General features: G+C 40.8%; 1 protein-coding gene across 1 annotated transcript; it reads left to right on the top strand.

The window, feature by feature from the left end:
• Window positions 1-4,773: 4,773 nt before the first annotated feature.
• Window positions 4,774-19,316, top strand: LOC311040542 (acidic leucine-rich nuclear phosphoprotein 32 family member D-like). The gene is made up of 7 exons (XM_084050873.1): window positions 4,774-4,966; window positions 12,908-13,057; window positions 14,070-14,192; window positions 15,043-15,202; window positions 16,493-16,620; window positions 16,728-16,791; window positions 18,079-19,316. Exons 1-7 carry the CDS (start codon window positions 4,913-4,915, stop codon window positions 18,165-18,167), a joined length of 768 nt encoding a protein of 255 aa, XP_083906999.1. The 5' UTR covers window positions 4,774-4,912; the 3' UTR covers window positions 18,168-19,316.
• Window positions 19,317-23,802: the final 4,486 nt, after the last annotated feature.

Raw genomic sequence — 23,802 nt, 5'->3', positions numbered from 1 at the left:
AGCCCTTATGTACTTCACGCACGACAAATAGTGGAAAGATCTGCTATTTTTTGCTGTTTTCAAACATTGCGAACATTTAAATGTGTAGGTTATTTTTGACAATTTCTTTACTTTATAATGACCCAAAAATTCAAAGTTCTGATTCTGTGCAACATGCTTAAAATGTACTGCCTCCAAAGAGACAAGACCAGCCCCTGGGTTGGGAAACAGTGACCCAGGACAAATAAAGCCTGGCTGGGTGGGGGCGATATGGATACGACTGGCTGTCTCCCTGTCTGCTGCTAGCAGCTTCTTGTTCATGCCTGCAGGGACTGTGCTCTGGCATGCCGAGCTGAGACATTTCTTCATGTTTCACTCGTTTAGCGCAACGATTCCCAACCTGTGGGTTAGGGCCCACTGGTGGGCCATGAGGATATTGCAAGTGGACCCCCAAACAATTGGCAAAACACTAAGATTTTGTGATAATATAAACATTTAAAACTCATGGTATTTCTACTTTACAATCTTGAAAATTAGTTTTCATTGTGATACTGATAAATAGGATCTTAACGTACTGTATACTACGCTCCTGCCATTGATCCAAGCTGATTAAACACATTTGATTTAATGATCAATTAAAATAATGCTCTGAAAATCTGACCACTTAACAAAGATGGGTGGGCTGCAAATACTTTCGAGATTTTTCCAATGGGCTCTGCACAACAGCCATATTGGAAAGAAATTGGGCCTCTTCTTACTTCCTTCACAGGTGTTACCAATGATACTAATGAAGGCTCTGTTCCATTCTGGTCAGGGTGCTGATATCGTGCATGTTGGCTCACTAGAAACACTCCATTTTGGTTCCCAAATGGCCCCTTATGGTGGGTGTGTAACTCTGAGAGTGTACAAATGGAACCAAATGGACCCGTAAGGGTCCATTTGGTTCCATTTGTACACTCTCAGAGTTATGGGGGTCCTTGAAAATAAGACAACCACTGTGCTACACTAAATGGAACAGAGCCTTAATTAGTATTATATTGGTAACACCTGTGAAGGAAGTAAGGAAGGGGCCCAATTCATTCCCAATAGAGGATATGCGCATGCTTAAAGTGAATGGCACATCGAGTGGCAAATCGAGTGGCAAAGAAACATGCAAAATGAGTTTAACATTGTTTAATGTTGTTTAATGCAATCAGATATGACTTTTCTGTTTGGATGCATGGGCTGTCAAGGCCAGAAAGTATTTTTTTGACACTCAGTAGGCATTCCTGCATAACTTCCGGGTTTGATGATGATGTCACACGCATATCCTCTATATGGCTGCTGTGCATAGAGCCTATTGGCCCTGATCCAGAACAGGTTGGAAAGCACTGATTTAGTTGAAGCTGGGTGAACACAGACTGGACAGAACAGCATCAATGCGGCAGGGATCCAAATATTGTACTGCTAACACCAATACAGCTTTAGTTACTAGATACTTTGCAGAATTATATTATTAATAATCAGTATGTCTTATCATATAGGTTAAACTACCCATCTTTTGTCAATACTAAACTACCCATCCTCACATAAAGTCATTTGATGCCTACGTGGCCTTCAAATCCAGTCCTATATTGCCCTGATCAGAGCTTGGTCACAGAGTTATGGCTATTTGAAACATTAGACCAGGGGTCTTCAATGTTTTTAGGCCAAGGACCCCCTAGCTGAGACAGAGATGAAGCAGGGACCCCCTATATATTGTATAAAATTGTGCTTCAGATTAAACTTTTTTTGTTTACCTGGTCTGCTCTTTTTTCCCTCTACACCTATAGCTCTTTGCCAAAAATAACAGATCTACAAGCTCACAACGCCTCGCAGTTGTAGATCTGCTATTTTTGGCTAAAGTTCACCTCAGAAAAGGGATGGGGGTTCAAGTGGTAAAAAGGTAAAAAAAAAAAAAAATCATATCACACAAAGATTTGGCGGACCCCCTGTAGTAACTCTGAGGACCCCCTAGGGGTCCCGGACCCCCTGTTGAAGACCCCTGCATTAGACACTGCTGTGCTGTAACACCGCTGTAGTGAGCCATATGTGTGCATTTCAGGTGTGTTGGTGTGACTATTGGAATGGAAGACCCCTAAAGATGTGTGCCTAATGTCTGTTGAGGATTGGAGCAACGGTTTGCCCGAGGGCGGCTGCCAGAGGCCCGTTTACTCGAGTAACATTTTGAACGCAGGACTTTTACTTATAACTGGTTGTTTCTACATTGTGTTATTGCTACGTTCGCTTAAGTTAAAAAAAATATGACTCCTGGCTGCTTCCACCACTCCATCTAAACTACCCTGTCCTCCAAACAAATCATTCAGGGTTATTATTTACATTCACACATGTACACAGGCAGATTATTCTGGTCATTGTGTGTGTAGCCTCGCCCTCGGAAACCCATGCTTTTATTGTGTGTGTGAACCACAGCAAGAGAAAACAAAAACACTCATTTAATAGCAACTACAATACTATAGCTACAATGATTCACAGAGGAAAAAAGGAGAAAGCACCTGGGGGTAAAAGTTCAGCTCCAGAAACTAAATGCTGAAAATGTGTTGTGTTGGCATCGTTCAGATGTAAAATGTCTAGTAAAATGTCCCTGTACTGCCATCTACAGGCCAACAACAGAACAGACATATTGCCTCTTTCTGGACTGTAAAATATCAGTATACTTTACTCTAATGTCTTTATACTATACTGCCATCTGCAGGACAACAGACTCGTTGCCTCTTGATAATTCTACTTCAGCTCAGAGAGAGTGCACTGGAATCTCATACCTGCCAAACTTTAGACTGTGAGAATCAACTACATTTTCTGTTAGAGAAGAGAAATTACATCTACTCTAACAGAGTAGTTTGATACTTTTATCAGGCTTTACCAGCACAGGACAATTATGGGTACATTATTTTGTAATACATAATACATAAATAGATATTATGCCATTTAAGAGCCATATTTTATAGTAATCACTAATTACTTAAAGGTGACTATCTCTGTATGATTGCATGCAATTACAATGTATCACCTACATACATGGAGTGTGTCTGTACACTGTATGTGGGACTGGCGTTTATTCATACATTATATACCATCTAATACAATCTAATATATTGTATTGTATTACCTACTGAGAGTGTACAAATGGAACCAAATGAATTGATTGGTTGATTCATGTTCTTTATTTAGTAAGACATGAGAACAACAGTACATGGAAGTACAAATTTACAATATAGGTCTACTAAACTGGAAGGCTCATAAAGCACTAAGCTTGTTTAAAATGAGATCCCCACGCACACAAATCATGATGAAACCCTTTTGTTAGATTGAATACTTTATCAACAGTTAAAAAAAATAGCAAAAAATAGCACAGGAAAGTACAGTTGGGTCCATTTGGTTCCATTTGTACTGTACACTCTCAGAGGAGTTACAGACCTGTAAGGACCTGTTTAAGGATCTATTTGGTTCGCCCTAACTATCATTTATCTGCAGAGTGGGGACCACCTGGATCCCACTCAAGGACCCCTGCCCTGGGGGTCCCCGGACCCCACTTTGAGAACCACTGGATTAGAGAGTGTTTCGCTTATCACATTATGTATTAGTATTAACCTTGCCATTTTCTGAAATGTCAAGGCGTTTTATTTGACATTATTATCATAGTCATTTATTGATTGATACATTACTTAAGAATTGTATGGCTGTTTTATTCTTAAATTGTTTTTTCTTGTTTGCTTCCTTTTACCCCCCCTGTTTAAAAAATAATCTCTTTAATGTTAAGTAATTTCAGCTGCATGTTTTGTGTGAAATATGCAAATAAATTGTATCATTATTATGATTATGATTATTATGATTATTATTATTATTATTATTATTAGTAGTAGTAGTAGTAGTAGTAGTAGTAGTAGTAGTAGTAGTATTATACTAGTTTCCTGCTACATAAACGTACACACATAATACAATGAATATATACAAAACATTTGACATAAAGCCATTTATATTTTATACATGTATTATTGATCTATCTCATGATGACGTTATGGCGCCAATGATAACAAAGCGGGGGCGTGTGTGAAGTTTGAACGTGTCACATCGACCATTCCTATTGGCTGACACATAGCCAGGCCTCTTACCACCACAACCAATTAGGAGAGACTCTTTGCGTAGGGCGTATCAGTGGTGTGAAGTACATTTACTCAAGTACTGTACTTAAGTACAATTTTGAGGTATTTTCTTCAGCATTTACAATTTTCAATACTTTTACTTATACTCCGCCACATCTCAGACTAGGCAAATATTGTACTTTTACTCCACTACATATGATATGAACACTTCAGTTACTAGTTACTTTGTAGATTTTGATTATTATTACAAAACATACACTAACCACTTCAGCCTTATATATTTCAACCATTTGAAAATAGCAGATGTACAAGCTCACAGTGACGCATTGTGTGCTTGTAGATCTGCTATTTTCTCAAGATTTTTATGCATTTTGAAAACTTCTGAAAATGGGACATTCTGCACAATGAGTACTTTTACTTTTGGTAAATCAAGTATTATTTTCATGCCAATACTTTTGTACTTTTACTCAAGTCAAGTACATTTTGAATACGGGACTTCTTCTTGTAATAGAGTATTTATTAAACATTTGAGTACTTTTTTCCACCACTGGGAGCGTACCAATTGGCTAGACGCTCCGTGAGTGGCACGGCTGCCGGCCAATGGGGTGACAGAAAACCCGAGGGGGCGCGGTTCTAGGGGAGGAGGCTGTGCGCGAGCTAACATGGAGGTCTGAGGAGACAGACAGCACGAGCTGCCGTTCAGCCAGGAAGTCATCGTCGTTTTCACTTTGTTTTTTATTTTGTCAAATTGTTTTATTCGCTGTTGTTGTGATATCTTTTTTTAAAATAAAATGGACATGAAGAAGAGGGTCACGTCGGAGCTGCGGAACAGGAAGCCCGCCGAGGTATTCATTCTAACTCAAAACATGTCTTTATTTATTTATTTGCAGGGGGATTTTTTTTATAAAGGTGTTACGCCGAATTGTGTGACCTGTCGAATCCTGCGACTCGCGAGGGGGCGGGTCTTCGTTCCGTTGGATAAAAAACTGTGTTAAAAAAAAAGTCTCTTTAATGGACTAACTGGTTCAGAAATACTTTGTTACAAGTACAAGTCCAGAATTCAAAATGTACTTGAGTAAAAGTACAAAAGTATTGGCATTAAAATTTACTTAAAGTACCAAAAGTAAAAGTACTACAATATTCGAAAATAGCAGATTTTTTTTTATTTTCAAATAGCCTAGGTATAAAATAGGGCTAAAGTGGTTAATGTATGTTTTAAATAATAATTTATTTATCTGAAAAGTAACTCGTAACTAAAGTTTTCAAATCATTGTAGTGGAGTAAAAGTACAATGTTTGTCTCTGAGATGTAGTGGAGTAGAAGTAAAAGTATTGGAAATTGGAAATACTCAAGTAAAGTACAAAATGACTATGGTCACGTTTCATGATTGTGTCCAAAACGGTTCTTTTGTACAACAGCAGTGGTGTGTAAAGTAACTAAGTATATTCACTCAAGTACTTGTACTGTACAATTGTGAGGTTTTTTTTTTTTTATATTAATGGAGTATTTCCGATTGTCTATACTTTTACTTCTACTCCACTACATCTCAGAGGCAAATATTGTACTTTTACTCCACTACAATTATTGGGAAACTTTAGTTACTAGTGACTTTGTGTAGATTTTACACATTATTATCACAAAACATACATTACCCACTTCAGATATTTTCAAATGAATTTATACATTTTGAAAATATGAAATGGAAGATATAAGTACATTTTGATACCAATACTGTTGTACTTTTACTCAAGTTCATTTTTTAAAATTATTTTACTTGTAACAGATCATTTCTACATTGCAGCATTGATACTTTTACTTAAGTTAAAAACTGTGAGTACTTTCCCCACCACTGTACAACAGTAAAAAGCTAGCCTTTAGATCAGTGGTTCTCAACCAGTGGTCCGGGGACCACCAGTGGTCCGGGGACCACCAGTGGTCCTTGAGGGGGTTCCAGGGGGTCCCCAGCCAAATTAATAGTTAGGAACCAAATTGATCCTCATGTGTCTGCAACTCTGAGAGTGTACACATGGAACCAAATGGACCCGTTACACTCTCAGAGTTAAATGAACATTTAATTTTACAATATGAATTGGGCCCCAGAGATAGAAATGCCATAACATAGGGGTCCTTAGCCTTATGCATGTCAAACTGGGGGTACTTCAATAAAAATCATCTCTAGAGCTGTAAAAATCATCTCTTATGGGGGTCCGTGGCATCAATTTGGGGGTCCTTGACATGAAAAAGTTTGAGAACCACTGTCGTAGATAGCCACCTCGAGTCACAACATATTGTAGGTCACCGTTGTCGGTGTGACACTCGAGAGAAGGGATGCAGCCTGGCGTTGTTGCTGGCGGGAAGCCTGTCTGTCTGTGTGTCTGTGTGTCTGTGTGTGTGTGTGTGTGTGTGTGTCTGTCTGTCTGTCTGTCTGTCTGTCTGTCTGTCTGTCTGTCTGTCTGTCTGTCTGTCTGTCTGTCTGTCTGTCTGTCTGCCTGCCTGCCTGCCTGCCTGCCTGTCTGCCTGCCTGTCTGCCTGCGTGGTGACAGGTTTTTAGAACTCGAGCACTTTTAGTTAATCGTCTGGTGGTGAAGATACGTAACGTGTTTAAAGAAATAGCTGCTTGCTTGGCGGTAGCAGCAGCTAACCACTTTCACACCCAGATTGGTGACCTGTCAAAGTCTGTGTCTCCAGGGGGGTGTGTGTGTGTGTGTGTGTGTGTGTGTGTGTGTGTGTGTGTGTGTGTGTGTGTGTGTGTGTGTGTGTGTGTGTGTGTGTGTGTGTGTGTGTGTGTGTGTGTGTGTGTGTGTGTGTTTGTGTGTTGAGCATGCTGCTGGATAACCCCATCATCATCATGTTTATTTATGTCTGATTCAGCAGCAGTGGAATTATTTTTAAATTGAAGATTAAATGAATATCAAACATTTTTAGATCACATGCCTGGAGGCACCCAATGTATTTTACGGTCAACTATGTCTAAAAACACTATGTCTAAAAACAGACAGCTGCACATGTTAGTACAGTCACTCACTCACCAGCTGGTAACTGCAAAATGAAGAAGGAAGGAAATATGCTTACCAAAAACTACAACACATTTTTACTACTACATTCGGAACCCTGTATACCTTTTTTGATGAAGCCGATTCTTACTTATATCTTCTAAATCCTAACAGTTTTCTTAAAAACTTATGTTTCTATATCAGTGGTTCTCAAACCTTTTCATGTCAAGGACCCCCACAATGATATGTATTTGGCCACCGACCCCCATCTCAAAATATGTTGTTCCAGGCAGTGTTGTGTTCTAGTTTTTTTCGGAAGGTATACGCTACGATACGATGCGCGTGGTCGTGGGTATACGCTCTCGCGTTTTCAATGGATGAAACAGTTTTTGAAGGTATAAAATCTCAAGGTATACGCCGTACACAGCATCTGACGGTAGAACACACCACTGGTTCCAGGGACCCCCCAGAAGCAAAGATTTGAGTTAAAAATGTTTTCTTAAAACAATATAAATATATTAATTTGCGCAAATGTTCTCGATTTTTCAAAAATAGCAGATCTACAAGCTCATAGCGCGGCACTCGGTGCCGCGCTATGAGCTTGTAGATCTGCTATTTTTGAATAGCCAAAGTGTAAAATAATGCTTTTTAGCTCAAATAACAATGACACAGATGCGCAGGGGTCTTCAACGTTTTCAGGCCAAGGAACCCCTAGTTGAGAGAGAGATGAAGCAGGGACCCCCACTGTATTGTTTACAATTGCGTCGCAATTTTTTTTTCGTGATGTCATAGATAGATTCATTGACTATCATAAGTGTTGTGTAATTTCATGTTTTCTGTTCATTTCAGACATTTAACCACTTAAACTTTCAATACTTAGCACTTGATTTGCTCCTTTCTCCCCTCTACACCACACCTCTTTGCCCAAAATAGCCGATCTACAAGCTCACTGTGCCTGCGTTGTGAGCTTGTAGATCTGCTATTTTCGGCTAATGTTCCCCTCAGAATAGGGATGCTATGGTTCAAGTGGTTAATGTAAAAAAAAAAAAAATCCTATCACACAAAGATTTGGCGGACCCCTATAGTAGCTTCTGAGGACCCCCTAGGGGTCCCGGATGCCCTGTCGAAGACCCCACGGTATACAGGGTTCGAAAAGGGGCTTAGTGCACCACATACTCCCAGAAACCTTTGCAGCAGCATCTACTCTGTGAGCTGGTGTGGGACTGACTGTACGACAGACACTTTTCCACAGCAGAAGTTTTGACAGATAAACACAGCTGAACGTAGTGATAATTGTGGGTGTGTGTTTGATTCGTGTGTTTTTCTGTGTGTCGGCAGCATGATATTAACTGTGCGGGAGGATTTGTTCATTCTGGCACGGTAACACCTAAAAGAAACACGCTAGCAATTAATGTTGTTGGGTAATGTTCAAGGTTCAAGGTTGTGCTTCATTGTGACATCTTGGTGTTCGGGTACATAAGAGTAAAACCTATTTTTGTTTGGCTTTCTTTAGACAATGCAGCAGCCATAGGTAATGATAAAAATGTTTTGTTTTTTTTACCCATTAAGACCTGAAGCCGATTCTACAAATGTCGTCTAAATCCCAACGTATGAAAAAACGTATGTTTCTATATCAGTGGTGCTCAAACTTTTTCATGTCAAGGACCCCCCAAAATGTAGTGTTTGGCCGCCGACTCCCATCTCAAAATATTTTGTTCCAGGGAACCCCCAGAAGCAACGATTTGAGTTAAAAAATGTTCGCTTTAAAACAATATATTCAAAGATTTGCACACATTTTCACGATTTTTCAAAAATAGCAGATCTACAAGCTCATAGTGCGGCACTCGGTGCCGCACTATGAGCTTGTATATCTGCTATTTTTGAATAGCCAAAGTGTAAAACAATGCTTTTTTTTTAGCTCAAATGAAAAAGTGACACAGATGCGTTCCAGGTCTTAATGGGTTAAAGAAAGAGTGCAAAAAAAAAGAGAACATCAGCGTATGTACATGTGATGATCTTGGTATATTATATACACCAACAGCATTTTTTCAGTAGCTGCCACTTAACGTTATGTAAACAACTTCACAGCATCTTCTATATACAGCAGTTTAGGTAGGAACAGTTCAAGCATATTAGAGTGCAAGAAAAAGACAGGACGTGTGTGTGTGTGTGTGTGTGTGTGTGTGTGTGTGTGTGTGTGTGTGTGTGTGTGTGTGTGTGTGTGTGTGTGTGTGTGTGTGTGTGTGTGTGTGTGTGTGTGTGTGTGTGTGTGTGTGTGTGTGTGTGTGTGTGTGTGTGTGTGTGGGGGGGGGGGGGGGGGGGGGGGGTAGCGTTTCTTTGTGTGGCTCTCAGCTGTGTTAATCTGTCAAATGATCTCCTGCGTCAAGGGTCTATTGTGTTGTCTTTGTACCGTGACAATGGAAGAAGTGGACCTGTTTAAAGTGTTTTCAGCTCTGAATTGTGTATAATGCAAAATGAGAGAGTGGAAAATACTTTATTATGTCTTAATTATCATCACGTTGTTGCTGTCGGGCAGAATCCTCTTATCTCCAGAGTTAAACTATTTTATGTTTTTTATATATATATATATAGATAGATATATATACAATGAGCTTGTAGATCTGCTACTTTTAAATTTGAATCCTGAAAAGTAACAATTTTGGACATCCGCCCTACAGAGACGAGATATATATCTATATATATAGATATATATATATTTGTATTTATTTATTTGGCTGTATACAATGAACACAGAGCCTTCTATTAGAGAGTTGCGCCAATGAGGGGTCAGAAACAGCGTCGGTCACGTGGTTCATGTAGCTGGAAATAGTGACAAGGAGCCGTCGACTTCAATGCATTCCATGAACTTCCGGTTTAGGGATTTGTCACTATTTGCCAATGTATGTGTATGTAGAAGACCTGGCCCGAAGAAGTGAACGGAGTTGGCGTAACTCTCCAATAGATGGCACTGAATGAACAGTGTGGACAGATTGCCTCACACCTACACAGCCTATGAGGTGTAAGCCTATACATGTTTGGCAGTGTGCTTCAGATTTGAACCCTGATGGTGATCTAAGGACAGAAACCTTGATTATAATGAAGTATGTTTTGCAAGCCCAAGACCGCGTGGATCAGCCAGGATCCCTCCCATTTTGCACCGTGGTCTATTCTCCAATGCATCTGTTGCCAAGACACTTAACTCTCTCAGTGTCAGACCCTGAGTTATCCCGAGTTTTTACTGAATACCCTCCCTGCCAGAACGAAAAATCCTGAGTTTAAAAAAATATATATATTATTATTATTATTATTATTTATTTTTTTTTAAAGTGTTCAGAACCCAAGATATCATTATCTGATTCTGAAGATTTGCAGCTCCATCCACTCCTTGTTTAACTTATAACTGAAAAAGGCTGTATCTCGCTTCCTAAGCACTTTTTTTTTACTTTGAAAAAAAAAAAACATGTTGGCACAGTTCGCAATATTTTTTTTATTTCATTGGCACTGAGAGAGTTAAGGTGTGCATCGGCCTTCAGTCATAATAAATAAATTGTATACAGGAAAACGGTATTGCCAATACAATTAATGAACAGACGTCAGATTATACATATTAACGTCTGTCCAGACAAAAGAAAGGGATCTTTCTAGGGATCTTTGTGCACGAGTCTTAATGATTCACATAGGCCTAGTGTGCCTACAGGGTCTGAACCGTAACACCTGCCAAGTCACACATTGGGTTGATTTTCCTGTTAGCAGGATCAATCTGGCTGCATGCCATTTCCTCTCTCTCTCCACCTGACTTCTTCAGTTGAATCGCTCTAAGTTTTTTGCTTAAATGTCCCACAACCCAGCTTGAGTTTCTTTGTGATTTATTTAAGGCTGAAGCATCAATCAACTATTTAGTATTTAACATATCTCTGCTGTCACGCAGACACCAGCCATGTCCAAATATAATCTTTACAGGAAATGATAAAAAAAATGACCATGTTTTAGAACGACACAACACTGCCTCATCAAAGTTGGTATGGTGACTTTATAGACTTTCAAGTTGGAGTTAGGAGGTTTAGTCAGAAGTGCTTTTTTAAGGGTGTTTTAATAGTTTTCATTGGTTCAATATTTGTAAAACCCACACAAAGGGTGTTCAATAGCACCGATTAATGAAACTAGAACCAGGAGACCTGGTACTGCCAGACCCCTAGTGGTTGAAATCTGAATGGCCGGACTTCGCATGACGCGTGTATCTGTCTGTGTATCTGTCTTCCCATTTATGCCATATATGGAGAAAAGAGGGACAAAAGAGGAAAAGAGGGACAAAAGAGGGATCCGTCTGTCTGTCTGTGTATCTGTCTTCCCATGTATGCCATATATGGAGAAAAGAGGGACAAAAGAGGGACAGACAAAGCCTCATGTAGGCCGACCCTCTGGGTCTGGCAAAAAATATCCATATTTGTCTCATTGGAAAAAGGGAGTTAGGTAGTGGTCGAAGCTTTTTGATGATGCCATCCTGTCCCTTGGGGCGTAGTCCAATGAAATATTTTCATTACATTAAATAAAAATATGGTAAGACTTTATATTTAGGTCGGGTCTATAATGCGCTATAACCACATTTATTATGCATTATAATGCACTTATAAGGCATTATAAAACGTGTTATAAATGTGTAAATTATTCATAACAACTTACTGTATAACAAAGACACTATAGCTAAGTTAAGTGCTGTTCCACTGAGCTTATAATGCATTATGACCAGCACTTATGATACGTTATAAGTTGTCATACATGATTATAAACATTTATGTGTGTTATAATGCCTTATTAGCACATTATAAATGTGATTATAATGCATTATAGACCCGATCTAATATGTTTTGAATATTTATGTCCCGCCCTCATTTATACTGTACTCTTATCAACCAGCGCCTTATGGCTCTGTGATCAACCTCCCTCTTCTCTATTGCTCCTCACAAGCTGAGAGAATCTCTCCCTGCCTGACAGTCATTGCACCTTGCACCAGGAAATAGGCTCTGCATGATTTTCTCTTTTATTTGTTAATCTATGTATATAAAATTCCCTTTCGAATCTCCTAATTACACCAACATTGTTCATGTGAAGTATAGCACACAACAGGCTTTCACCGTCACTCATAACCTCGTCCTATTGGCTACTGTAAATGGCAATCAATATCGGTGATATGTCTCGCCCTAGATTAGCTGACTGTTTTCAGAGGCTGAGCTATTTAGAACCAAATGTTATGGTTTCTGCCGTCTTTAATATACATGCACGTTTCTGTATATGTCTTAGACCAGGGGTGGGCAACTGTGATGATGGACTCACTCACTCCAGAGGGCCATATTGCATAGGCTGTACAGAAACCTCTTATCTCTATATTTTAACTTTTTTTTGTAATTAATGCTCTACTTTGTCATTCTATGTCACACAACAGTAGCAAAAATAGCCGATCTACATGGCCAAAACACGTTGTAGTGCGATGCGTTGAGCTTGTAGATCTGCTATTTTTGTTATTTTTTAATTGGAATCCTGAATTATTTTTTGCTATTTCTGAATTGGTCATTAAGCTACTAATATAGACTAGTAGTAATTAAAGTTGGTCATGTTTGCATGTTTGGAAATTCCGATATTAACCTGCGGGCCACATTACGTGAAGGTGGGGGCCGCATGTGGCCCCCGGGCCGCCAGTTGCCCATTTATGTCTTAGACGGACCTTTTTTGGACTGAATGGTGTAATGCAGTACAATGTAGATTATATAGATCTAATGGGAGATGTTTTATTTTCAGCTGGTGGAGATGGTTGTGGATAACTGCCCCTCGACAAACGGTGAGGTAGAGGGATTGACGGACGAGTACACAGACCTTCAGCTGCTCAGCATGGTCAACGCAGGACTCAACTCCCTGGCCAAACTACCCAAACTGCCCAAACTACGCAAGGTAACACACAACAACACACACACACACACACACACACACACACACACACACACACACACACACACACACACACACACACACACACACACACACACACACACACACACACACACACACACACACCACACTACACAAGGTAGCGTATCATATTGGGCTTTGTGGTGTTTGTACATGTTGGAGGAGTGTGCCTTTGACCTGAAGGTTACTGGTTCAATCCCCTGGACATAGGGCTGTCACGATTACAAATTTAAGTTGACGATTAATTGTCACTCAAATAATTGATATTAACGATTTAATTGTGTTTCTGGCATTGAACATTGGAACATATGAAGCCTTTTAGGTCTTCGTGATCAAAAACACGGGGTAGATTATGACAAATAACTGAAATATACAAAGAAATGATTGACATATTTAATATTTTTTAGACATAATCTACAAGCTTACAACGCGTCACAAAGTGACGCGTTGTAAGCTTGTAGATCTGTTATTTCTGCTTTTTTTTAATATTTGAAAATGTGTGAAAATCTTTCTACGATTATGACGATTATGCAAACATAATTGCGATTATCTCAAATAATTGCGATTAGACCATAAATGTAATAATGGTGCCAGGCCTACCTGGACCTTCAGGAAAAATCTGGTTAGGGAAATCACCCATCTTTAACTTGGATTTGTTTTGGTCCCATCCTGCTTTTGGAATGTCCAAGACAACTGATTACCCATGTTTTGACCAATGAAAAAGTGCAAAATCTTAAAATCAATTTGAAGAAAGTAAAAAGCTATTACAACAGACAATTACAGGGTTAACTGCCGATCCTGATATCGTCAAAACAGTCAAATAATGGCTGTTATATCGACCAAACCCATTTATCGGTTGGGCTCTACTCCCGATATTCACCTTTTTGAATTGCCCTTTAGCAAGGCACTTTACCACTCGAGGTTTCTGCCCGACAGCAACGACATATTCATTATGTTGTGTTGTGTTGAAAGTATGTTGTTATCATGTTAACAGTTGGAGCTGAGCGACAACACCATCACCGGAGGTCTGGAGACTCTGGCAGAGAAATGTCCCAACCTGACCTACCTGAACCTGGGCGGGAACAAGGTCAAAGAGCTCAGCGCCGTGGAACCACTGGTAACCAATCACTGATCAATGACATTTACCGACCAATCACGATCTGAAATGACCTCGTCAGACGTACTGTATTTAGAGTCCTGGTAGGATATAAAACCAGTAGTACTAGAGGTCCTGGAAGGATATAAACCCAGCAGTACTAGAGGTCCTGGTAGGATATAAACCCAGCAGTACTAGAGGTCCTGGTAGGATATAAAACCAGCAGTACTAGAGGTCCTGGTAGGATATAAACCAGCAGTACTAGAGGTCCTGGTAGGATATAAACCAGCAGTACTAGAGGTCCTGGTAGGACATAAACCAGCAGTACTAGAGGTCCTGGTAGGATATAAACCAGCAGTACTAGAGGTCCTGGTAGGATATAAAACCAGCAGTACTAGAGGTCCTGGTAGGACATAAACCAGCAGTACTAGAGGTCCTGGTAGGACATAAACCAGCAGTACTAGAGGTCCTGGTAGGATATAAAACCAGTAGTACTAGAGGTCCTGGTAGGAGATAAAACCAGCAGTACTAGAGGTCCTGGTAGGACATAAACCAGCAGTACTAGAGGTCCTGGTAGGATATAAAACCAGTAGTACTAGAGGTCCTGGTAGGATATAAAACCAGTAGTACTAGAGGTCCTGGTAGGACATAAACCAGCAGTACTAGAGGTCCTGGTAGGACATAAAACCAGTAGTACTAGAGGTCCTGGTAGGACATAAACCAGCAGTACTAGAGGTCCTGGTAGGACATAAAACCAGCAGTACTAGAGGTCCTGGTAGGACATAAACCAGCGGTACTAGAGGTTCCTGTGGAACAGGGTGAGGTACCACTGTACCAGGTGTGTTAACGTGTGGCCGCGGTGTCCCTGCAGCAAAACCTGAAGAACCTTCGTAGTCTGGACATGTACAGCTGTGAGGTGTCCACCCTGGAGGACTACAGAGACAGCGTGTTTGAACTCCTGCCCCAGCTGGTCTTCCTGGACGGATACGACCAGGAGGACAACGAGGCTCCTGACTCCGACGAAGACAACGGTGAGACGAGTTTATATTTATCTGTCCGAACGATGCCGTTTGTGAACGCAAAGGTTCTCAAACGTTTCAGCCTGCGACCCCCCCCCAAAAAAAAATAATCATATTTGAACTGGGGACCCCCCACCCTGACAAGCACTTGGAAATGTTGAGGCATTTAATGTAGTTTGACTCGGTTCAGATAAATATTGTATAAAATAGTCTAGCTACAACCTAGACAATATTTGACAATTTGGCCAATGTTTGACAATTTTTTATAGTGTAGTTTGTTGGTTACTTTTGACGTAGTAATGGTCTTATTCGTTTTTTGTTTTCATTTTTAGAGGTATTAGAAAGGTCTTAAAACTTCTTAAATTGTTACTTTAGAAATAGTGCATATACCTGGGGGTCCCGGCACCCAGTTTGGGAGCCATCGAACTAGCGGACAGTTATCATAGTCTCAAATCTTAAACAAGTCGTCTGTGAACTCGACATATAGAGCAGAGACCTGAAGTATTCTCCCGCTGAGTAAGCTCTTGGCCACAAGTGACGAGGAAAAAAACACCTGTTTAATTGGAAGAAGCAGGCTCTAGGGTAGGGGGTCCTCTGCTTTGAGTGGGAGAGATGACAGATAACGTGAAACATGAAAGAACATTTACAGGAAGACAAGATGGCTTAACCTATTGAATGCGGGAACGCATCTGTGTCATTTCAGATTTCTTTGGCTATTCAAAAATAGCAGATATACAAGCTCATAGCGCGGCACCGAGTGCCACGCTATGAGCTTGTAGATCCGCGATTTTTTTGAAAATTTGTGCAAATCTTTGAATATATATTTTTTATGCAAACATTTGTAACTAAAATCTTTGCTTTTGTGGGTCCCTGGAACAAAATATTTTGAGATGAGGGTCCGCGGCCAAATACATATAATTTTGGGGGTCCTTGACATAAACAAGTTTGAGAACCACTGATTATAGCATTATATAGATCTAATTGGAGATGTTTTTAAACGTATTTATTTTAAACGTATGTTTAAAAAAAAAAAAACTGTTAGGATTTAGAAGACATTTGTAGAATCCCCCAGAAGCAAAGATTTGACTTACAGATGTTGTCTTGAAAAAATATATATTCAAAGATTTGCAAAAATGTTCATGATTTTCCCAAAAAAATAGCAGATCTGCAAGTTCATAGCGGCGCAGCGAATAGCCAGAGCATAAGATAATGGTCAAAGTGGTTAAAATCTAAAGTGACAGATGCTTTCCCGGTCTTAATGGGTTAATTAACACGTGCGTGTTCTTCATGGTGATGATGCAGGACCCCACGGAGGAAACGATGACGACGACGACGACGATGAAGAAGATGAGGATGACGAGGAGGAGGGTTCTGAGGAGGAGGAGGAAGAGGAGGTCGGTCTGTCCTACCTGCTGAAGGAGGGGATACAGGTGAGACGGAGAGGAGGTGCTCTCGGGGCGTCCAGCGTGTTGTGGCGGAGTGCTTCACGTAGAAAAAGTATGATTTTTGATGTATGGTGTCCTTTTCAATTGATCAGGATGAAGAGGACGATGATGACTATGTAGAAGAAGATGATGTGGAGGAGGAAGAAGATGGAGTTGGTTGGTACACTTTTTACTTGCACCGATTACCGCCACCAGTACGGTATACAACAAAGTATAATACAGGGTTAAGTGGTTAATGAGACTAATCGAGACTTAAGTTGATTATAAACTTGTATAAATTTGTGTGGATTTGTTGATATAGGAGTGCTAGGGGTTGAGCAGAAACGGAACTTCAGAAAGTTATTTTAAGAACAAATTGTGAACAGTAGTGGTCCTTTAGTGGAAAACACATGAACTTAATAGCGTTTCATTATGCTTGCATGTGTTTATCCTGGGTTTCAGTTATATCGTGATTACTTGTATTTATTTTACCCAAATCAAATCAATATTAACTAGAAAATGTGCTCCTCGGAGCACAGGTCTCCGCCAGTAGTAAAAAGGGAAAGTAAAAAAAAATAGTGTTGGCCATGTGCTGGCCTGCCCATTGACCATCAGGTCTAGAGAGTTCATGGGAGCCGTAGTGTGGCAGTTAGCAGGTACTCAAGTCCTCCTGAGGTGTCAGGAGGACTTGAGTCAGCGGACCCGTGCTATTTTAACCAAAGGAAATCACTCTCAGTTTGTACTGGAAAGTACTGTTCCTGATTGATCCTGTCTAAGCTATTTATATTACATATTGTGATGTCACATGCAGCTTGACCAATGTTAGGTGTTCTCAGACGGACACACGCGCACGGTCGGGTAATTTGTACTGGAAAGTACTGTTCCTGATTGATCCTGTCTTACCTATTTATATTACATATTGTGATGTCACGTGAAACTTGACCAATGTTGGGTGTTCTCAGACGGACACATACAGAGACGGACGGAGAGGAAAAGATACTCTCCATTAATCCTGTCAATATTACATATTGTCACGTGTCACTTGACCAATGTTAGCTTGGCTGATGGATAGGCGTGTCTTACCTCACTTCCAAAGACATAAATAGTCTTTGGAAGTGACACACCTATTTATAGCCCTCTATTTCATCATGCGTCTCGCTAGCCAATCAAAGCACACCCTTTCAACATATTGTCACGTGTCACGTGAAGCTTGACCAATGTTAGCTTGGTGGACACACGGAAGGACGAGAACGAAAACAATAGTCTCCTGGCGGAGACAATGATTGTGTTACCGTTTTAATGGCAGAACATAGCTGTTAATTTGTGTGTGTGTGTGTGTGTGTGTGTGTGTGTGTGTGTGTGTGTGTGTGTGTGTGTGTGTGTGTGTGTGTGTGTGTGTGTGTGTGTGTGTGTGTGTGTGTGTGTGTGTGTGTGTGTGTGTGTGTGCGTGTGTGCGTGTGTCAGACGAGGAGGATCACGGGGCTGCAGTGCAGGGCGAAAAGAGGAAGCGAGACGCCGAGGACGAAGGTGACGATGATGAAGATGACGAGTGATTCTTTTAAACGCCCACCGCCCCCCTCCCCTACTCCCGTCTGTCATTCAGGCTGTCTGTCTGTCTGTCGGTCGGTCAGTCAGTCTGTCGGTATGTCTGTCTTTCAGGACGTCGGACAAGTCGGCGTCAAGCCCGATTAATACTTTGTCGCGCCGCGGTGTTTCGTGCCGAGAACAGCAGAGCTACAAGCTCACAATGCGTCGCGTCCGCGACGCATTGTGAGCTTGTAGCTCTGCTGTTCTCGGCCCGTTTTTTTGCCGCGCGACGAAGCATAAATTAGGCTTCAGGCTAGTCTGTCTCTCTGTCTGTCTGTCTGCTAAACCTCGCCTCTCCTCTCTTGGCTAGTTGCATTGGTAAAAGCCTTGTACCAGCTACCACTTCTACTAGAAGCATTACTAGGCTGCTACTAGTAGTGCTATGGTTGGGGGAAAAAAAATATTAAAATCTCCGATATTATAGATATATTTTAATAAATTATTAAAACGATTGAAAGTGGAGATGTTTGAAGACGTAATTGAGCCCGCTGCGTGACAGTCGGGTTCCTTACGCTGCGTTCACACCGGCAGATACAGAAGATACAAAAGAAACAAAGCCACACAGAATATTTGTAGCTTTGGTATTTTTTTGAAGTTGAAACCAGCTCCAACTTTTTTTTTTGTAGCTTTTGTAGCGGCTACAAACGTCGGGACGTATCTTTGTATCTTCATGTCGCTGGCCTTGTATCTTTGTCGCTGCCGGTGTGAACGCATCGATAGTCAAACATGCAGAGGCCACGTTTTGAGGCGTTTTTTTTTTTTGGTTTAGCAGCATTTACAGTAGCGGTCAGTGGTGTTCAATTCTCAGATTGTCAAGTTGTTCCGTCATCTCCATCCCGGGAATTCAACTAGCAGCCAACCTCTCCCCTACAGCTACCCTACCCCCCCCCCCCCCTTCCCCTCTCTGCTCCCGTTTTCTAGTCCCGTTTAAAGCCCTGTTTCTATGACGACATGTAAATAGAAGTGATGTCATCTTTTCTGTGTAGGATTTTTCCCCCCCTTTTTTTTCTCTTTCTTGTTTGATATGGTTTTACTACAATTTTCTGTTGTTTTGGGGTTGTGTGTTATAAATATCTGAGTGTTTTGTTTTTTTGAATAAAAAAGAGATCTGAAAATCCGGTTTTGCGTTTTAAATGTAAGAATAAAGCCGGTTTAGATCAGTGGTTCCTAAATGGTGGTTTCCGAAATAATATATTTATCGGGTGGAAACTTCATATGTCCAAACCTATTACTTTTCAGGATTCAAATTCAAAAATAGGTAGAAAAAAATAAGTAGCAGATCGACGAGCTCAAAACGCGTCGCTTTGCGGCACGTTTCGAGCTTGTAGATCTGCTACTTTTGATGCTTTTGAGTGACGCTGTAGTATGATCAAGTAGGCCAGTAATTTACGAAAAATCTCAAAAATGCGTCCATGCGTGGACCCCACTTGGCAGCCATTTCGCCTGTAGTTTTCTTTCAGTGAGCCAACCACTCCGATATAACTCAAACAAACTACACACTAAAAGCCGGAACTCCTGCCGGCACTGGCCACGACCAACAAGACATCATGGGAAATGTAGTAAATTGATGCGTCTGACGCATAGGTGTGTGTGACCTTAATCGGAATTTGAGGGGAATCACAGGTTCCTAATAACTGCACTGGGGTCTGTACAAGGCTTTAATTAAAAGCATATGTGTGTTGAGTGCAGGGACTCAAAATGTGATTAATATGAAGCGACTAGACTTTGTGACATGTTACCTTGACAAGACCTGTTTGTTATCGACCATAGCATTAATTAATTGGAGTCTTTGCGTCTTTGTTATAAGTGCAATAGTGATGTTGGATCAAATCAGATGAAATCGTGCCATCATAGTACAAACATCTACACAGTGCTGCTAGGAATCACTAGTGAACTCTGTTTATACCTGACAAACACCTGCACCAGGGGGTCCACCTCTAGGCTATTGGATGGCAGGCCAGAACGTAATCAATGGCAAATGTTTTCATCACTGTCAGACAGCCCATTTCATGTACAATAATAACTACAGTATGTTGCTATAAAAGTTAAAGACTTGTGTGGTGTAACTGCATACTGACAGAACTGCACGTGTAATCAGATGTTGTAGGTGTAGCTAGAAGTGCTTGTGTAATTATTTTGTGCAGGCCGCATCCTTGGATGTTACACTTCCAGGACAATTGGTAGAGAGTAACTACTTTCAGAACAGAGAGATACAGAAGAGCTCAAGTTCTCTTCTTTGGTACGTAGAGAAACTGTTTAAAGACATGAAACAGCCACTCTCCCAACATGGATTAAACTACATTAAGCATTATTCGGGTGGGGGCAGATTCTCTGTTTGGAAATGATATCCTATCGTGTTGAACTGTCAGATATTATGCATTTAGAAAGTCATTTTACCGGGGCCAGACATTATCGCTGGGCGGCCCAGTTCTGTCCTACGGGCCACCTGTTGCCTACCACTGATCTACACCAGTGGCTCTCAGACCTTTCAGGCCGCGACCCCCCCAAAATAATCATTATTTGAACTGGGGACCCCCCCACCTCCATGACAAACACTTGGAATTGTAGGAGTTGAAGCATCATATTTAATTTGACTCGGTTTCACAGATGAATATTGTGAAAAATGCAGATCTACATGCTTAGATTGGCAATTTTGCTCAACTTTTGCCTCTTTCTTTTTTATAGTATAGTTCGTTGATTATTTTTGACACAGTAATGGTCAAAAAACAATATTTTCTCTTATGGGGGTTCCTGGCATATATTTTCAAATGGGGGTCCGCGGGCTAATAAGTGTTAATTTGGGGTCCTTAACATGAAAAAGTTTGAGAACCACTGATCTACACAATTCTGCTAGGAATCAGCAGTGAGGTGTGTGTGTGTGTGTGTGTGTGTGTGTGTGTGTGTGTGTGTGTGTGTGTGTGTGTGTGTGTGTGTGTGTGTGTGTGTGTGTGTGTGTGTGTGTGTGTGTGTGTGTGTGTGTGTGTGTGTGTGTGTGTGTGTGTGTGTGTGTGTGTGTGTGTGTGTGTGTATTCCTGCATGTTAACGTGTTGTCAGCAGCTTCCATGGTTACACTGTCTGTGTGATAGAGCTACCTGACCTAAGCTTTAGTCCTGGCTACCTGATCTGCATTGTGTTGGCACAGGACGACCGCTCGCTTCTGACACCTGGTGGACGTTTATTCTGGACCAGTGGTTGGAAAGTAACTTAATTTCATCTACTCAAGTGCTGTACTTAAGTACAATTTTGAGGTACTTTTACTTTAGTTGAGTATTTTCAATGTTCTATACTTCTACTCCACTACATCTTAGAGGCAAATATTACTTTTACTTCACTACAATTATTTGAAAACTTCAGTTGCTAGTTACTTTTCATATTCATCATATCATTTGAATTATTATTACAAAACATACATTAACCACTTCAGCCCTAATTTAAACTTTGGCCATTTGAAAAAAATGTGAGTAGAATTGTTCCACCAGTGTTGTGGACAATGTCAGAGGAGCAAGGCTCTATGAGGGGAAACTTGGCTGGCCTGGTTTTCATGAAACTGGTTGAATGATCAGTAGGCTCAGGCTGCCTCAAAAACATTGTTTTTATGTTTTCTATTCTATCTCTGATGAACAGAGACACCCCTGACAATGTGACTAGTTGTATTATAATTAATAATCTAAGCTAAACATTTAGTCAGAAATGAAAACCCCAAAAATATACAAACTAATGAAATTAAGTCAGATTATGTTTAATTACAATTACAATTCAACAAATTCACACATAGGTTTTTAAACTCCACTATGGCAACATCTATTCCAGTGGTTCTCAAAGTGGGGTCCTTGGTGTGAGGTTCCAGAGGGTCCCCAGCAAAAAAGCATCGCTATCATTTTAACCAATTTATCCATTTATACGTTGGCTATTAAAAAATAGCAGATATACAAGCTCACAGCGCGTCACTTTGTGCCACGCTCTAAGCTTGTAAATCTGCTACTTTTTTTTAAATATCGAAAAAAAAAATGAATAAACATAAATCTTCTCTTCTGGGGGTCCCTGCCACAAACTCTTTATAGATGGGGGTCCGCGTATTAATTTAATACATATTAATGTGTTGGTCCTTGACTTGAAGTTTGAGAACCATCTCGACTTACATTGGCTTGTAGTACACGGTCTGACCACACGGTGGCACCGTAGTTCACACTATAAGCACAACTCTTGAGACTGACTGCTCTGTAAACGGGCCGAAAATAGACATACAAGCTCACAACACGTCACATTCCACACCCGTTGTGAGCTTGTAGATCTGCTATTTGTACAGCTAATGTTAGTTGTGATGTGTTGTATTTGAAATGTCTCCAAGTTACAGAAAATAGAAATTGAGACATTTTGGACCCTTATGTGTCTGCAACTCTGAGAGTGTACAAATGGAACCAAATGGACCCTAACGGGTCCATTTGGTAACATTTGTACACTCAGAGTTGAATTAACATTGATTTTACAATATACATTGGGGTCCAAGAGATAGAAATGTCATTAAATGGGGATCATTAGCCTAATGCACGTCAAACTGGGGGTCCTTGAAATTAAAATGAGTGAGAATCACTGCTAGAGCCGTAAAAATCTTCTTTTATGGGGGTCCCTGGCATATCTTTTCAAAGTGTCAATTTGGGGGTCCTTGACATGCGAAAGTTTGAGAACCGTTGTGAGCTTGTAGATCTGCTATTTGTACAGCTACTGTTAGTTGTGATGTGTTGTATTTGAAATGTCTCCAAGTTACAACAAATAGAAATTGAGACAAATATTAAATTAAAACAAAGTAAGAAATCCCAACTTTCTGGTAATGATTTCATGTGTTATAAAACACTGTCTGTAAACATATTTATGAGACCACAGACATGTACTAAATGAATCCTCTCTCTCTCTCACACACACACACACACACACACACACACACACACACACACACACACACACACACACACACACACACACACACACACACACACACACACACACACACACACACACACACACACACACAATGCTTCACACAGTCTCCCCCCCTCCCCTCCCCCCTCCATCTGTTGACCAACTAATCCTCTTACCATATATGGTCATACGGGGCTGTGAAGGGGGGGGGGGGGGGCTCGACAACACACATACACCATGCAGTGATGCTACTGGGCTTTGTTCGTGTGTGTGTGTGTGTGTGTGTGTGTGTGTGTGTGTGTGTGTGTGTGTGTGTGTGTGTGTGTGTGTGTGTGTGTGTGTGTGTGTGTGTGTGTGTGTGTGTCACATGAGCCGAAGGGAATCAAATCAAAGTTTAGTCACAACATTTAGATGTGTTTGACCTCTGACCCCTAGCCATATTAGATCCTGTCTTTGTGTGTGTGTGGGGGGGGGGGGGGTACGTGGCTGTCTGCCATCCATTATGTGGTTTTACTTTTATAGAAGATCCAATGATATATTATTGTATCGTAAAACCCAATAAACAGTTATTATAGTTAGGGTTGTGTTTGTCTCTCCCTCTCTCTCTGTCGCTCTCTCACTCTCTCTCTCGCTCTCTCTCTTGCTCTCACACATGCGCACGCGCGCGCGCACACACACACACAC

The sequence above is a fragment of the Gymnoscopelus microlampas genome (assembly GCF_963454915.1).
Source record: "Gymnoscopelus microlampas genome assembly, chromosome: 3".
Taxonomy (NCBI): Eukaryota; Metazoa; Chordata; class Actinopteri; order Myctophiformes; family Myctophidae; genus Gymnoscopelus; species Gymnoscopelus microlampas.
The sequence above is the reverse complement of the archived record's forward strand: the minus strand, read 5'-3'. Positions and strand labels throughout refer to the sequence as shown.

What these genes read in the sequence shown, in the direction of transcription:
- LOC311040542 (XM_084050873.1), top strand. Translation starts at nt 4,913, where the DNA reads ATGGACATGAAGAAGAGGGTCACGTCGGAGCTGCGGAACAGGAAGCCC. An exon ending in GGAACAGGAAGCCCGCCGAG is followed by an intron (nt 4,967 to 12,907) that starts GTATTCATTCTA and finishes TTTTATTTTCAG; the next exon opens with CTGGTGGAGATGGTTGTGGA. An exon ending in GGAGGAAGAAGATGGAGTTG is followed by an intron (nt 16,792 to 18,078) that starts GTTGGTACACTT and finishes TGCGTGTGTCAG; the next exon opens with ACGAGGAGGATCACGGGGCT.